Source organism: Heterocephalus glaber, unplaced genomic scaffold (assembly GCF_053883595.1).
Source record: "Heterocephalus glaber isolate CG9 unplaced genomic scaffold, H.glaber_assembly_v1.0 deba00001457, whole genome shotgun sequence".
NCBI classification, from domain to species: Eukaryota; Metazoa; Chordata; class Mammalia; order Rodentia; family Bathyergidae; genus Heterocephalus; species Heterocephalus glaber.
The window spans coordinates 7,952,020-7,969,343 of record NW_028258305.1 but is presented as its reverse complement, the minus strand read 5'-3'; the positions used below and the strand labels follow the sequence as shown (position 1 = coordinate 7,969,343).

General features: G+C 37.8%; 1 protein-coding gene across 3 annotated transcripts in view; it reads right to left on the bottom strand.

Annotated features, from left to right (window-relative positions):
- Xpo1 (exportin 1) overlaps positions 1 to 17,324 on the bottom strand; it is a 48,620-nt gene that overhangs the window by 23,015 nt on the left and 8,281 nt on the right. The window contains exons 1-3 of one of the 3 annotated variants that reach the window (XM_087216021.1): positions 14,757 to 14,858; positions 13,820 to 13,887; positions 11,100 to 11,172 (exon numbers count right to left, since the gene is read on the bottom strand). In XM_087216021.1, coding sequence (XP_087072147.1) covers positions 11,100 to 11,172; positions 13,820 to 13,849 — 103 coding nt within the window. In that variant the 5' untranslated portion in view covers positions 13,850 to 13,887; positions 14,757 to 14,858. Of the gene's footprint in view, positions 1 to 11,099; positions 11,173 to 13,599; positions 13,664 to 13,819; positions 13,888 to 14,756; positions 14,859 to 17,324 lie in introns of those variants that run through there. The other 2 variants (XM_021246277.1, XM_004867232.3) reach the window with 2 other exon arrangements.

The following is a 17,324-nucleotide window of genomic DNA, read 5'->3' as shown; positions in this document are numbered from 1 at the left end:
CCAAGCCCTTTATTTTTGAGATAGGGTCTTGCTAAACTGCCAAAGCTGGGCTGAACCTCCCAGACCACTGGGGTTACAGGGTACACCACCATGCCCAGCAAATTTTTGGAAACAGGATCTTGTTATGACATTTTCAAATACAGGACTCCATTTATTAAAAGATAAAAAAAGGATTCACAGGTGAATTGCTAAAAATGTTTGAGTACAAAAGTTGTACACTACAATTCTCCCTTTAGAAAATGGTAAAGCTCTAATACACTATTAACAATCTACAAAGTAGGGGGGGATGACTAAGTCCAACTCAGTCCCAACCACTGTGAGATATATACAGTATAACCACTTTGCCTTTAAATACCTTTTTATTATATAAGCTGCAAAATGTAAATTTGGTGTATTTCTCCACTAATGCCATCTACATCTAAAATGTTTATTACAAATATATCATCCATTTAAACCACCAACTAAGACTGTTGTTCACCAAAATGTTAGTTTTTTTCTTTACTTGTACGTCCAAGGAAATGCAGAATATTGTTTCTACTCTTCACTCAACAATAGTAATAAGAAAAAAACAGCCAAATAATTCTAAAGCAGGGGTTCTTAAACTAAGGCTCCCATATATAGATGAATTTATGCCCCTTCCTCAGCCTTCTGAATGCCATGTTTACACGCATGCACCTCCATACCTAGGTTTTGTTTTGAGACAAGGTCTCACTGTGTAGTTCAGGTGGGCCTCAAACAAGGCGATTCCTCCTCCTTCTCCCTTTCAAGTGCTAGGATTACAGGTATGCACCACCACATTTGGCAACTTTTATCATTCTTAACACAGGTCTATGGCCTCAAACAGATATGATACAAGAACACCAATACTTATATATATAAAATTAAAGCATACAGCACTCTATTCACTTTAGTAAAATGATGAAAACAACCCCAACATCTATGAATGGATGAATAGCATATACATACAATGGCTTTTAAAAAATGACAACTCTGGGCCAGGGATTTAGCTCAGTGGTCCTGCCACCTGCCTTGAAAGCACAAAGTCCCAAGTTCAATCCCCAGTACAAAAAAAACAAAACCAGCTCTGATACATACTATGACATGTCTAAACATTGAAAACATTTACTAAGTGGAAAAAGCCAGGCACAAAGACAAATGCCATTATCATACCACTTATATGAGTTATCAAGAATATGAAAATTCAGAGAGACAGGAAGAATATAGTTACCTGTGGCTGAGGAAGGAGGGTCACAGGGAGTTCTTGTTTAATGGGTGCACAATGCAGCGAGTGTATTTATACTATTACATTACACCAGTGATGGCGAACCTTTTAGGGCTTTCAATAATACAAACGGCATATGTGCCATAGGCTTGCCACCACTGTATAGTATATTATACACTTTAAAGGAAAAGGGTTAAAGGGAGCTGGATGTCATGGTACATGCCTGTAATCCTACTTTGGAAGGTCAAGGTAGAAAGATCTCAAATTCAAACACAGCCCAGGCAACTGAGTGATACCCTGCTGCAACGAAACAAAACAAAACAACCCAATTCCCTCCAAAAAGCTGAATGTAATTCAGTGGTAGAGCACTTGCCTAGCATAACCAAGGCCCTGGATTCAGTACTCAGTATGACACCAAAGAAACGGTACATATATTTGACAAGAAAAAATTTTATTAAAGATGATTTTTCTAATAACTAACAAATCAATTTTATAGACTACTGAACAAAATTCCCTCCTGTTTAAAAGCCTGTCTATAGGTACTTCCTTCTTGAATTGCTACATGGATACAAACTGAGAATTAAATATGCAAGTATATGCTTTTTTTCAAAGTTCACAAAATCGCCGGGGATATCACTCAGTGCTGTGCCTGCCTCAAAGTTCACAAACTCAAGGTATGGGAGAGACCAGTGTTAACCAGAACTGATTAAAAAAAAAAAAAAAATCTGTCAATAATATGTGAATTGTAACAGAACACCTAGAAATTACTGACCTGTTTATTTTAAATATAAAAATATATTTAATCAATACTAATTATACTTTATTATCTCTCCATGGTATATTATTGGCAAGAAATACAAATAGGGATGGCTATCAATTCTGAGATTACACCAATGAACTAAGGTAATGTTTTCAAACATTACATCCTGGGGATGGGATGTAGCTCAGTGGTAGTAAGCTTGCCTATTATGCCCTAGCACCACAGAACAGAAAAACTACCCTCCCCAAAACCACATCACATTCTGTAGGATTTCTTAGGGCTATACAAAAATCTTAAAACTATACAAAGATACAAATTGTGTCCACTGATTAGCTATTGTTATGGTGTCGTCAATTCTCTCCAAATCGATCCTCTAATACATTCTCAAATTTCAGCAAAATTTTTGTCAAAATTTGCCGGGTGATTCTAAAATTTTAACAGAAATCAAAGGACCAATAGCCAAACTTTTATTTATTTTTTTTTCAAACTTTTATTTTATGTTATTATTTGATTTGAGACAGGGTCATGCTACGTAGTTCAGGCTGTCAAACTCAAAGCAATCCTCCTGCCTCAGCCTCCTGGATGCTGGGATTACAGGTGTGTGCCTTTATGCCTGGCTCCAATAGCCAAATTTTAAAAACAAAGTTAAAGAATACTGATTTCAAGAGGTACCACACTAATGAAGACATTGCAAACTGGCATAAATATAGAAAAGTCCATTAATGGTAACTGAGTATAGAAATAGGCCCACACAGTCAACTGATTTTTTTTAAAAAGTGAGACAATTCAATTTTAGAAAATCTTTCCAATAAATGATGCTGAAACTGGATACCACATGTAAAAAGATTAACCTTCACCCTAATCCCATCATATATAAAAATTAAGTAAAATTTATCTCAAAGTTCTCAATGCAAGAACTAAAACAATATTTCAAAGTAAGCTGGGAATAGTGTTACCCTCTGTAACCCCATCATACACGAAGGTCTAGACAGGCAGATCACGAGTTTGGGCCAATATTCCAAGCAAGACCTCAGCAACACACTGTCTCAAAATAAAATTAAGGAAAAAAAAAGGAAAGGAAGGAAGGAGAAAGAAAAGAAAAAAATCTAGCTGGGTGTGATGGCCCACATTTGTAATCCCAACACTTGGGAGGCTGAGGCAGAGGCCAGTATGGGATACACAGAGTTCAAGACCAGTCTGAACTACAGTGAGACCTTGTCTCAAAAACACCAAAGAATCGAGAAAATCTTAATGACCTTTGATTGGAAAGATTTTTTGAATATGACACAAAAGTATGAATTATACAATGAAAGGAAAATCAATAATCAAGCAAGTTTGATGAACTTGCTCTTCAGAAGATCCCATTACAAAAAAAAATCAAAAAGTCACAAAAAATACTTGTCAAAACATGTATGACAATACTCGGGAGGGTGAGGCAGGAGGATTGCAGCAAGTTCGAGGCCAGCCTGGGCTACACAGTGAGTTCAGGGCCAGCCTGAACTACAAAGCGAGACCTTGTCTCAAAAAACCAAAAAAAAAACAACAAAAAAAGGTATGACAAAATACTCATATTACTGGGTATAGTGGTGCATACTTGCAATCCTAGCACTCAGGACGACTGCCACAAGTTCCAAGGCCAGACAGGGCTCCAGTGAGTTCAAGGCAAGCCTGGACTACACAGTAAGACACTTAAAAAAAACCAAAACCAAACCAAACAAACCCAACACAAACTCCTATCTAGACAACAAAGAAACCAATCAATAAGGAAATAGCCTAACTAAAAATATGCGATTGTTGGGTCTGGGATTTAGCTCAGTGGTTCTGTCACTTGCCTCACAAGCGCAAGGACCCGAGTTTGATCCCTGGTACAAAAAAAATAAAAAATAAAAATAGGTGGTTGTCATGGTGACTCATGCTTATAATCTAAGCACTTGGGAGGCTGAGGCAGGGAGCTAACTGCAACATCAAGGCCAGCCTGAACTACACAGTAAGACTCCAAAAAAGGAGGATGAGGGATGTATTTTTTAACAGACATTTAAAAGAACACATAGCCATCCCTACAGGGATGATTCAAAAGGATTCATCTTACATCTACCATGATTCCACCCTTAATAGACAGTAAGCACATGGAGGACGGCCAACATAGTGAAGATAAGCAAAGGCAGATTTCAATTACAGCGATGGTTTTGTGGGTTTTGCACAGGTAAAAAATCAAATTTTAGGGCCGGGGATTTAGCTCAGTAGTTTCGCTGCTTGCTGCGAAAGCGCAAGGACCCTAGTTCGATCCCTGGTACCCCCCACCAAAATCAAATTTTATTATTACTATTTTTTTTGGTACTGGAGATTGAACTTGGGATCTTGCACTTGTGAGGCAGGCAGCAGAACCACTGAGATAAATCCCTGGCCCTCAAATTTTCAATGGAAGCCTACCATACTAGCACATGTCTGCACTCCCAGCTACAGAGGAAGCTGAGGCAAGAGGACCATTTGATCTTTGATGTTTACGGCCAACCAGGAAAACACAGCAAGCTCCCATCTCAAATTTTTTTTTTTTTGGTACCAGGGATAAAACTCAGGACCTTGTGCTTACACAGCAGGTGCTGTGCCACTGAGCTAAATCCCACACCCTCAAAAAAATTTTTTTTAATTAGAAGGCCTATACTGACTAAAAAAGCAACATATTATGGGCCAGGGATTTAGCTCAGTGGTTTTGCCACCTACTGTGCATGTGAAAGGACCAGAGTTCGATCCCCGGTACCAAAAAAAAAGCAACATATTAAGTACCCACTATTCAGTATGACAGATCTTAAGTAGGAGTGATCAGGTTATTAGCTCTGTATTAAAAAAAAACCCAATATGTATGTATATATAAATAAAATGACATTAAATACCCTACGGTACAAACTGTAAAGTATGCACACAAGTGTGTTAGAGGACCCAATCAGGAAGCTATGGCAGAAACTCCAGAATATTCTGAGATCAGTAATATAGTTACTTAGTAAAATACAGGTATTTTAGAGAAAAAGACTGACATTCGCTGCCTGTTGCGCAAGCACAAGGACACGAGTTCGATCCCCGGTACGAAAAAAAGAAAAAAACTGACAATACAAATGCTGTTACCTATATTCCTGTCAGCCATCTAAAACACAGAGCTTTCTATATATGTATCTTAATTCTAACTCTCAAAACTCTACAACACAGCCAAAATTCAAAGTAAAATAAAATGGGCATGGTGGTACATGCGGGAGGCAGAGGCAGGAGGACTGCCAGCCTGAACTGCATGGTGAGACTGCATAATGAGTCTCGAAAAAACCCAAAAGGGGGAGGGACCAAAACAATTTACCCAAGATCACACTAATAAATGTAACACACCATCTCACTCCAAAGGAGATATTAGTTCTAGTTTCTCAATTTTCTATGTTAAGACACAATTGTAAAACTGTGAAAATTTAATTGCCTAATGACTTTTTTAACACCCAAACTTCCAAAATGCTCCAAACTTCCACTTGTGACTCTTTCCCTTTAGACATTTTAAATAAATTCACCACTCTTTTTAATTCACCATTCTTAGCCCAGCATGGTGCCTCATGCCTGTAGTCCCAGCACTTGGGAGGCTGAGGCAGTACAATCACAAGTTTGAGGCCACCCTGGGCTACACAACGAGTTCAAGGCTGGTCTGAACTACATGGCAAGACCCTGTCTCCAAAAAAAGAGGGTTATCCAGGATCATGCCTCTCATGTACAGCTAAGACAGAATTAACATCACTGGCAGTCCTAAAGTAACTGTAAGACTTCAGTGAATAGCAACTACTTATTTGGAAATTCTTCCACTTCACATTACTAAAATTTCCCCTCATCTTCTTTAGGTCAAAAACACTTAAGAGTCTTAGCTGGGGATGGTGGTGCAAACCTGTAACCCCAGCAACTCTGAAGGCTGAGGCAGGAGGATAAGTCTGACACCAGCTCAAACAAGTTAACAAGATCCAGCCTCAAAATTAAAAAAAACTAGGGATAATTCAGTGGTAAAGCATTTGTCTAGTGTGCAACAGGACCTGGGCTGGATGCTCAGTACCACAAGGAAAGACAAAACAAAACAAAAAAACCCTTAATATCCAAGAATTTTTTTTGGTACCTGGGATTGAACTCATGACCTTGCGCTTGTGAAGCAGACAGTGGAACCACTAAGGGTGAAACCACTGAGCTAAATCCCCCGCATATCCAAGATTTTAATACACACACACGCGCGCGCGCGCACACACAATTACCAAAAATTTCTGGAAATGCGTAAGGCCCTGAAAATAGAACACTGAATTGAACCAGGGAACACAACCTCAGTATTAAATGCAATTCATTAACTGAATAATTCTATATCAAACACCTCTTTTTACCATGCAATGAGAAACAAAGACATTTACTGATCCCTACTTCAGAGCTCACAGTTTAGGGGCAGGGAGCAAAGTGAAAAAGCAACAAAACAAAAAGAAACAATGACAGCCAAATACAGTGGTACATGTTATAGAAGGGAAGTAGGAGGTGCCAAAAAAATAATAAAAAAACCAAGTAAGACATTTTCCAGGCATAGATCTAAAGGAGAATCACAGACATGCAGTACATTTCATACAAAATTTATTGTTCTGTTTTGTTTTTTGAGGCAGGATCTCCCTTTGTAGTTCAGGCTGGCCCTGAACTCATTATGTAGCCCAGGCTGGCCTGGAACTCATGGCTATCCTCCTGCCTCAGCCTCCAAGTGCTGGGATTACAGCCATGCACCACCACGCCCAGCTATTGTTTTATTATATTCTATCTCCTTCGGTTGTTTTTTTTGTTTTTGGTACCAGGGATCGAACTCGGGACCTTGTGCTTGGCAAGGCAGGCTGTGGAACTACTGAGCTAAATCTCCGGCCCTTGTTTTTTTGTTTTTATTTGGATACCGGGGATTGAACTCACGGCCTGGAAAGCGCAAGGCCCCGAGTTCAATCATAGATATCTCAAAAAAAAAAAAAAAAAAAAGCCAAATATTTTAAATGTTCTTTTTTGAAAGAACTAGTTCCTTAGCAGTCTTAACACTGAGTTACAGTCCACCTTGCTAATTTCCTGTCTCTTTTTGCTCTTTGAAATTTTATTCTTCTGTGACTCATAGGTATACAGGATACACTAAGGCAGTGCAGTGGGGGCAAACCTGTGGCATGTGTGCCACTCTGGGCTGTTTGTATCACTCAAAGATCTATAAGGTTCACCATCACGGCAGTAAGGTACAACTTCATGGAGTAAGAAGAGACAGCTAATCTGACTTTATAAATCAGTCAAGAACCGTTAAGATTTTTCTGACAAAATACCCCTGAGAACTGAAAATGCCATCAGCCCTAAAACATGTAAACATTACACTATGCTATGGATACGAACCTGAAACAGTATCAGAAATGCAACAGGTAAAAAAGTTGAGATTTTTAATACTGGGTCTCTTTAGACCAGTTAATCTTGTAATGCTTATAATACTTACAATCAGTGTCTTCTGAACTTAAAACAATGTGTATAAGCACACATTCCAACCTTGAGAATGAAGCTGGGGGTGGTAGCCTATGTGCTTTCTTGGCATGGGAGGGGCCCTGGGTTCAACACCCAGCACCACACATACACAGTTAGAGGGCATATTCTAGGAAAAATCAACATATACAAAAGCCCGGAGAAAGGAAAGTGTTTTGTTTTGGTTTCTTTATGTTAGAAAGCAGGCCAGTGTGGCTGGAATGCACTGAGTGACATTAAAAGTAGAGGTTGGGGGCCGGGGATTTTGCTCAGTGGTTTCACCACCTGCTGTGCAAGTGCAAGGACCCAAGTTCAATCCCCGGTACCAAAAAAAAAAAAAAAGTAGAGGTCGGATATAGTGGTGAATACGTGTAGTCCCAGCTAAGAGGCTAAAAGCAGGAGGACTGCTTCAGGCCAGTCTAGACAACAATAGCAAGGCACCATCTCTAAAAATAAAAGGTGAAATAAAAGAGAATTAAGATGTGTTATGTACATTTACCAATTCCCCACAGTAAAATCAATAATTATGTACTACAAACATGTACTACTAAAAAAAAAAAAGGTGAAAGATAAGTTGAAGAAGACCTAATGAAAGAGTTTATTCTAAACAGAGAAAATTATTGAAAGGTTTTAAATAGGGAAGTGATATAAAGCAATTTGTTTAAAAATAATCATTCTGGCATGGTGGCACATGCCTGTGATCCCAGCACTTGGGAGGCTGAGGCAGGAGGATCACCATGAGTTGCATTCCATAGTGAGTTCAAGGCCATCCTGAACAACATAGTGAGATCCTATCTCAAAAAAAAAAAAAAAACCAAAAACCTGGGCCGGGGATTTAGCTCAGTGGTACCGCCGCCTGCCTCACAAGCGCAAGGTCCTGAGTTTGATCCCTGGAACCAAAAAATAAATTAAATAAATAAATAAAACTACAACAAAAAAATCCAAACAATTTAAAAATGAAACTGCAATTTCCTGAGCTTATATTTAAACCCCGAGCTAATTGGTATGCCAAGAATAAAATAACATACCTGTTATCTAATAATGGCTATAACTGCCCAAAAGCACACACCTGTAATCCCAGGTACTCAGGAAGCTGAGGCAAGAGGATCACAAGTTCAAGCCCAGCTTGAACAATTTAAAAATAAAAAGGGCTAGAGTGGGCTGGGGCTTTTAGCTCAGTGGTGCCGCGGCCTGCCTTGCAAGTGCAAGGTCATGAGTTCAATCCCTAGTACCAAAAAAGGGGTGCGGGGGGGGGGTGTGTGAGACAGGACAGCTGCTGGGCTAGGGTTGTAGCTCAGTGTGAAAGAAAAGTACTAGTGAGCTAGCTACCCTCCAGCACTAATTTTGAAGTAGTCTCTCATTCTCAAGGTTTTTTTGGTCTGGTCTGGTTTGTTTGTTTTTTGGGTACCAGGGATCGAACTCAGGACCTCACCCTTGGGAGGTAGGCATGGTGCCACTGAGCTAAATCCCCAGCCCCTGGTTTGGTTTTTTGAGATGGCAGTAATGGTGAACCTTTTAGAGCTTTCAGTGATATTAACAGCCTGCTGCAGCTCACATGCCTTAGGTTCACTACCACTGAGATGGGGTCTTGCTATGTAGTTTAGACTGGGCTTTAACTCACTATGTCGTCCAGGCTGGCCTTGAATTCATGACAATCCTCTTGTCTCAGCCTCCTGAGTGCTGGGATTACAGACATAGGCCTTCCACAAGCAAAGTTGATTTTTAAAAGTAAGAATCTTATATGTCCTAAAAAAGTGCATATTTGATACTTAGAAATAAATGGGAGCTACTACGAATCTGATAAATATCAAAACATCTCACAATGGAAGCAAAAAGTGCCAAATCTTTAAAGACACTTTGAACCTCTCACTTTTTCACTAATAAATACAACTATGACACTGTAAGACTTAAGAGCTGAAAAAGATCTAGTACAATTCTATGTGATAAGCAAAGACCTACATGTTTAAAAACAAGTCAGGGTTCTAAGTGTGTAGCTGAGTGGCAGACCATGTGTTCAGCATGCTCAAGGCCCTGGGTCCAAACCCGAACACCAAAAAAACAAAAAAATAAAAATTACGGTATACTAAAATGGTACAGATATGACACTTTGGTATGGTCTTGCCATGGCCAATTAAACCTGGAGCTCAAACTACATATATAAATCAAAAGCAGTAGGCTGGGCCCAGTGGCCCACGCTTGCAATCCCAGTACTCTGGGAGAGTAAGGCAGGATGGTAAATTCAAGTCCAGCCTGGGGAACTTAGTCTCTACAACCTCCTCTACAAAAAGGAATGAATATTATAGCTCAGTATAAGGGCTGTGTGGGTTCACTCACCAATACCACATACAAAAACACACACATACATACAAGAAGCAGAGCGCTGGGGATTTAGCTCAGTAGTTTTGCCGCCTGCTGCGCAACCGCAATGAGCAGAGTTCGATCCCCGGTACCAAAAACAAACAAATAAACAAACATACGAGAAGTAGCAAAGAAACAAGAAATAAGTACACCACAATATTCCTAGGAAAGATAAAATATGAAGGATCCATTTGAGCCACACAGTCACAGAACATGATAAAAAATTTTTTAAAACCATGATAAACACTCCAGAAACAGGAGGTCCTTTTGGGTGGTACTATATCCACCTGTGCTGTCATTCTATAAATGAGCTACAAAAGATGTGACAGTTTAAGTCAGACTGGCTGAGTGCATTCCAGGTCACTGTCCCCTGTAACCACAACGACATGAAACACAAAGTGAAGCACAGCACCATAAAGATCAATAATCAAAAAAGGCAGACATATTTTTTAAAAAGGCTCCAGATGCAACATACTTCCCATTGTAAAGTGATAAAAGTGTGCAGAGGGAGGGGTAGATGTCAAAATAGTGACACCTGACATAAACAGCATAAAATTCCAAGAGACTAACCTTTCCCTGGGTTTCTAAATTTTTCTTCTCTTTTTTTTCTTGCTGTATAGTCCAGGCTAGCCTTGAAATCACTATGTAGCCCAGGCTGGCCTTGAACTTGCAGCAATCCTCCTGCCTCAGCTTCCCGAGTGCTGGGGTTTTAGGCTTGTACCACCATGGCCAGCCTCCTTGGGTTTCTTAAAATGACTTTTACCAATATGTTGCAGAGAGAAGTTAAATATTAATTACGAAGTACCATACCTTTAAGAAAAAAATCTTTATTTTGGAAGTCATTCTCTCACAAGGCAGTCTCAGAAATGCAACAGGTAAAAAAGTTGAGATTTTTTAATACTCGGTTTTTCTTTAGTACAGTTAATCTTGTAATACTTACCATCAGAGTCTTCTGAACGTAAAACAATGTGTATGAGCACACATTCCAATTTCATTCCTTCTAGACATGTTCCAGATTTGCCATTAGAATGAAATAAACTAGAATACGTATTCCCCCTAACACTCAACTGTGATGAAAATGGCAGGAATAGGGCTGGGGATTTAGCTCAGTGGTTTCATCGCCTGCTGCACAAGCGCAAGGACCCGCGTTTGATCCCCAGTACCAAAAAAAAAAAAAAAAAAAAAGCCAGGAACAATAAAATTCTGTATTTGTAATTCTTTAAAATATTTTCCTACCTTCACACTGGTTCCTTGGAAGAATCTTCCACCTTGTTTTTATCACATTTTCCAAAATTTGTAGTCCATAATACTGAAAATTGGAGAACAGAAGCATGTGAATATATTGCCATAGGGCTGGCAACTCTCAGGATTCACAAATGGACACACATTTACACATTTACATCTATAAAGTTTCAAAAACATTATGCTACCAAGTTTAATTACATATATTAAACAAGATCTATTCACCCATATACTGAGATTTCATGCATTTTCCTTGTTTTACTGTTTACTACTCTATGTAACGTCCTGCTGTTTATACATGCTCACACCAGGAGGAAAAACCAAATAAAAAGCCCTTTAGCAGCCAAATGGGCTTATCAGTAGAAGGAAAAGTAGCAGCCAGATATGAATTCACAGCATAAGTGACTGCTCATAATTCAGGACCAGGCCCCTAAGAATTTAGCAGCATGGATGCTATCAAGCTTCCTACCATCCTCTAAGAGTTGTAAGCTTTTGGCCAAATATTAAAGTATTGTCACATACTTTATACAGAAAGTGCTTATAAGCATCACTGGTGTGTTATTTAAGGAGCAGCAAGACAACCCATGGGTTTATTTTAAATTTTAACCCCACCCTTATAGTTGCTATTTCTACTAATTTAAAGGTAAACTTTTGTGCACAGTCAAAATATACAAATGCATGTTGCAATCTGTATCTACCTTTCAGGTATTCCTTCCTAAATACCAAAGTTATAACGAAACACATTAAGATTTTTTTAAAAAATAGAGATACCACTTTCAAGCCATTTTGTCCCTCCTGCTGATTACTCACTCTAAATAGTCAACAGTGCCTATAAGAATTTATAATGTTCCATGAGCTACTACCTAAAATTACTATGACCAATTAGTGTGGATAGACAGAAGGAAGAAAAGGGACAAAAATGTTGTGGTTTCAACTGGAAGAATGAGGGAAGATTCAGCTATAATACCTGAAAGGTAAGTTCCTTCATATATTGATATATAATCTCAGATTGCAAGTTTTGGCTGAGAACAAGAGTTCATCTTTAAAATTGTTAGTCATTACACAATAAAATAGGAGCATTAGTATTTCAACCAAAGGGATCATGTGAATGCTCATTTCATCCAAAGCACAATATAGACTGTCCCAAACTACATTGTGCTCAGAGAATGTTTTTGCTGTTTTCTTAAATTTTAACAGTTCATACTTTCCAGGAAAATTTTGCCATCTCAACTCAAATCCTACATTTGCAGAACATTCCTTAAAGACTTGCAAAATAAAAACAAGGCCAAAGCAAAATTCTGAAATTACAAATTTGATGCCATTAAAATGTTTCATAATCAGCAGCAAATAGTGAAGCTTTCTATCTTTTTATATATTTTTATTTGAGACAGGGTCTCACTATGTAGTTCAGGCTGTCCTTGAACTCACTATGTAGCCCAGGCTGGCCTCGAACTTGTGGTGATCCTCCAGCCTCAGCCTCCCAACTGCTAGGATTATAGGCATGTGCCACCACTCCCGGCTATCCTTTTTATTTTTAAGAACACATCTAGATCTCAGTCTCAGAAAAACATAAATAAGCAAAAAAGGGCAAAAAGTTCTTGATTGACTAAGTCTTTAAAAATATAGTATCCTAAAAATTTTCAGGCAGATTGTCAAAAGATTTAGAAAGTCAAAGTAAAGCACTGCTTACTACACAGAGTATTTCCTCTTGCTAGAATCAACCAATTTAAAAGACCTTCAGAAACAAACCCACCATAAATGTACCAGAATAAAAATCTTAAGATATTTTCATCTTATTTGACCAAATATTTTATTTACACTTTTCAAATGAAAGATAATTTCCCCTTCCCTTTGCTACATTTCTTCTTCTTTACTGATATTAACCTAAATTACCTATTTACCAACTTCTAGTCCTTTCTCCAACTATAAAAAGGTAAAATAAAGCTTGCTGAACATACAATTCTATTTCGTCTTTCCGCCAAGGAGGCTTTGCAGAGCTCAAGAAAGGCTTTGCAGAGCTCAGGTTGAAGGAATTAAGAAAAAATTTTTTTTAGCATATATCCATCTTAATATAACAATCTTCCTAGACATAAAGATTACACACCAAACTGAGACAAGAATTTATATTCCTTTGAAAAAAAGTTTTTTGGTTCAAAAATCTGAAGTGATAGCCAAATCTGAAAGCCAATAATAAATGACTATTTTGGAAATATCCATACATAATCCATATATTCTAAAAAATCTACACTTGTTCTGTATCTCAAGAATTTTTGAGAAATCCACTGCTGAGTTATGAAGATGAGGGACAGATAACAGCAAAGACTACATGAAAAAAAAAAAATAAATGCATGAAATGATCCCTATGGTAGAAATTTCTACTGAGCCCTTAGAAATACTTATTGTACGCATTGAATTCCCCTTTCCCCTCCCCCCCCCCATGAAACAAAAACAATTGATGAACAGAATTCAGTTAAAGGGAATCAAAAGGGTAGACCTTGTGGAGGCCTGCCGTCAAAGCCTAGCTGTGTCAGTTGCACAGGAAGACACCCCTTTTCTTCCTATTACAAGCAATCAACATAATGGAACATTATGATTAATATCAGGTAGTGTTAACATCTTTAAAGAAAAAAATGATTGCATAAAAGCCAAATGTCATAGTGCATAAATTTAGCACCAAATCATTTGTAATTTATGTAAATTGAAGAATTCTTTACCTGTTGCTTTCTTTCTGTTCCTCTAATCATCTCATTTTTCACAAGACAAATTTGAGTTTTTAAAAATACTGTTGATAAATCAACTTAAACATTAGTAATGTCTGTCAGTATAAAAAGCAAAATTTACCAGGCAAGCAAACAGGCAAACACTGTTATGTTACTTAAGGTTAGCACTTTGAGGAAGTTCTGGACTGTATTTTTGCCCTAAAATTTACAAGATGTCAAAACTAATTAATATTTTAAAGCTGTTAATTAACACAGTCTGATTTCAGAAACAGATGTGAACATGGCTATTTTCTGTTTTAACACAATGTATATCAAGTAGAAAATTTTGTGTATTAAACAGAATGCCGTGGTATTTTATTACTTTAAAGCACTTTAGAGAAGCGTGAATCATCAAGCCTGTAACAGTCAAAACACATTTGGATCAACCCTTCTGTTCAAACTCAAGGAAAAAAGGACCCGAATTATAACATTTTTAAATTGCAAATAAAAACTGAGTGCTGTCCCATTAAAAGCATTGGTACCATGGAGCAGGGTTTTAAACTGTCCACACAACTTGGTGTTTGAAGTGCCTAGCCTGTATTATATTGATTACTTGCCCAAAATAATTAATGATGTTATGTTTCATCTCTGAGTAACATTCAGAATTCATGCTACTTAGACCTATATACAAGTTCTAAAAAGAAAAGAAAAGAAAAGAAAAAAGAAAGCCCACCTTGCATACTAGTCCCAATTACAGAACTTCATTCATAATTCTTAGGACTATTTGCAAGAATTATTTCTATGTTTAAACGACTATAAATTTTGAATTAAGTTAACAATATAAAATGATTTGAGATAACAAATGCTAATACTAAAAATGAGATACCTTCCTCAAAGTTTATGACTGGAAGAAAAGAAGAAATAATGGATTTAGAAACCACCACTTGCTTACTTTGGTGTTCATATTCTGTGAAAATTCCAAAATTGTGTCAACTCTTGTCCATGCATCAGGATGCTCCTTTAAATGTGTCAGTACTTCTTGAGCCATTCTTTGCTAAAAAAATTAAAATTATACAAAAAGAATTTCAATCTACTTTGCTCTGAATCATTCATTAAAATGTACAGTATTGAGCAAGACACAAATCTGAATAGGATAGTGATTATACCAACTTTTGGAAACACTTGGGAAATAAGCCCTTACAGAAATTAAGTATCATTACTCTTAAACCTTAATTTTTAATTTTATTTCATTGAAATAGAACCCTCCCTCCATTTGATATCTTCTACCACTATGGGGCTGGAAGTATAACCTAGTGGCAATACATACGAACTTAGGATACGCAAGGCCCTAGGTTCAAACTGATGGAAATGAGTTCTCAGCTGACCAAAAATACATTAAAAGTCACTCAAGTTATGTACTGTTATGCTAATTTACCAAGATATTACTAACCAACTTTATCTTTAAAATTACATTTCATGGAAAGACTGATGAAAATCAGGAATAAGACTACAAATCCCAAATACCTGTATATACAAATAAAACCTTAAGATCCTTACGATGACAATTTCTTAAAAGGTCTCTTGGGGACTTAGCTCAGTGGTTCAGGCGCCTGCCTCGGAAGCACAAGGTCCCAAGTTCGATCCCCGGTACAAAAAAAAACAACAAAACCAAAAACAAAAGGTCTCTGTTGCAAAAACACTTTCTCCATTCTGAAATTTCTCTTATTTCATGTATTAAATTCTAGCTTGTTTTGGAAACAATTTTTTTTTTTTAATTTTTAAGATGGATCCCTGGAGGTAGTATTAAGTCTATGTATCCATCATCTAAAATTAACAAGCTAGGTGTGGTGGTGGTGTACACCTGTAATCCCAGCACTCTGGAGGCTGAGGCAGGAGGATCACCATGAGTTCTAGGCCAACCTGGGCTACACAGTGAATTCAAGGCCAACTTGAACTACACAGTGAGACCCTGCCTCAAGAAAATAAATAAAATTAACAGATATCAACTTTTTGTTGTACTTCTGCTCGCATTTTAATCTCCTTTAGTGGAGATTGAACCTATGGACCTCTGCATACTAATAAGTACACAATCACTCAGTTATAACTTATACATCCCCATCATGTCCAGTGGTTTTTTTTTTTTTTTTCCTCTCCAGTGTTAAAACTAATTGTTGGGGCCAGGGATTTAGCTCAGTGGTTCTGCTGCCTGCCTTGCAAGCGCAAGGTCCTGAGTTCGATCCCCAGTATAACTGTTATGGCCTGTATTTAGGTGTTCCCCCAGTTTCATGCAGTCATAGGTGGGGCCTTTCAGAGGTGGCAGGATCTAATGTGTGTAATGCTGGGATCAAGGGTGTGTGATTACTAAATTAGTCCACTAATTGGTTTGGCACAGTTCTAGGAGTGCATAATGGAAAGGCTCTCAATGGGTCTGAGTGCTACCTGCCATAAGGGCATGTAGTCTGGATAAAATATAAGGGACAGAAAGAGGGTTGTTGCTGGTCACATGCTGCTTGCTACCTTGCTGCCTTCTGCCTGCCATGAACTGTTTCTCCTAAGATGCCCTTCTGCCACTCTTGAAGCCAGCCAACTATGAACAGAAACCTCTACAAACTCCTTTAACTTTGAGTGAGGGGCATTTTGTCTCATCAACAAGAAAAGCAACTAAGTAAGACACTAATGAAACTCATCTACTTTTCCCTAATGCCATTTTCTTCCCTTAAGAGGTATTCACTTTCAAGAAGGGTCTGTATTTCCAAGGCATGTATATGAATTTCATAAACAATTGTTACCTGATTACCAAAGTATATATTAAGTGTATAGAATTTCTCTACAATTTCATTTCCATCATTTCTAAGATTCAGCCAGCTTCTTCACTTTAATTATAACCTTTTCATATAAACACATTTTACCTAAAGCTTCCCCCCGCCCCTTGGGTACCAGGGGTTGAACTCATACCTAAAGCTTTTTAAATTCTTCCAAATTTTTGGGGGGGTAGCCTGTACTTCAGGCTAGCTTTGAACTCTTGTTGATTCTGACTCAACCTCCTGAGTGCTGGGATTTGGGTGTGTGTCACCGCGTCAACTCCTTTCTTATTTAAATCAGCAACAGCTCAATATTTTCACCTTTAAAAGAGCTTTTTGTAGCTCAACTAGATCCTTCCTATTTCTATCAAAACTTGCAAACAAAATTTAAAGTTCGATGGTTTTAAAATGTTACTCATGTACAAAGCCTTAGGTTCAATCTCTAGTGAGTTTTCAATTACCAATTGCCAGTCTCTTTACTTGATCAAAGTTTAATTCTGAGGGTTATAAACAAGAAAGCATCAAAAAAGTTACAGGACGCATTCTCTTTATCTTTGATAGACTCCTCATAATCATGAGCTTGGCTTTTATTCAATCTTCAAAAAAAACACTATGCTTATGTTGGCTTTGATGTTAACAATGATCTTTTCCTCAAATAGCAAATACAATCACATTCATGATTATCCTATTATTCAAGCATTGGTTGCTTACAAACTTTT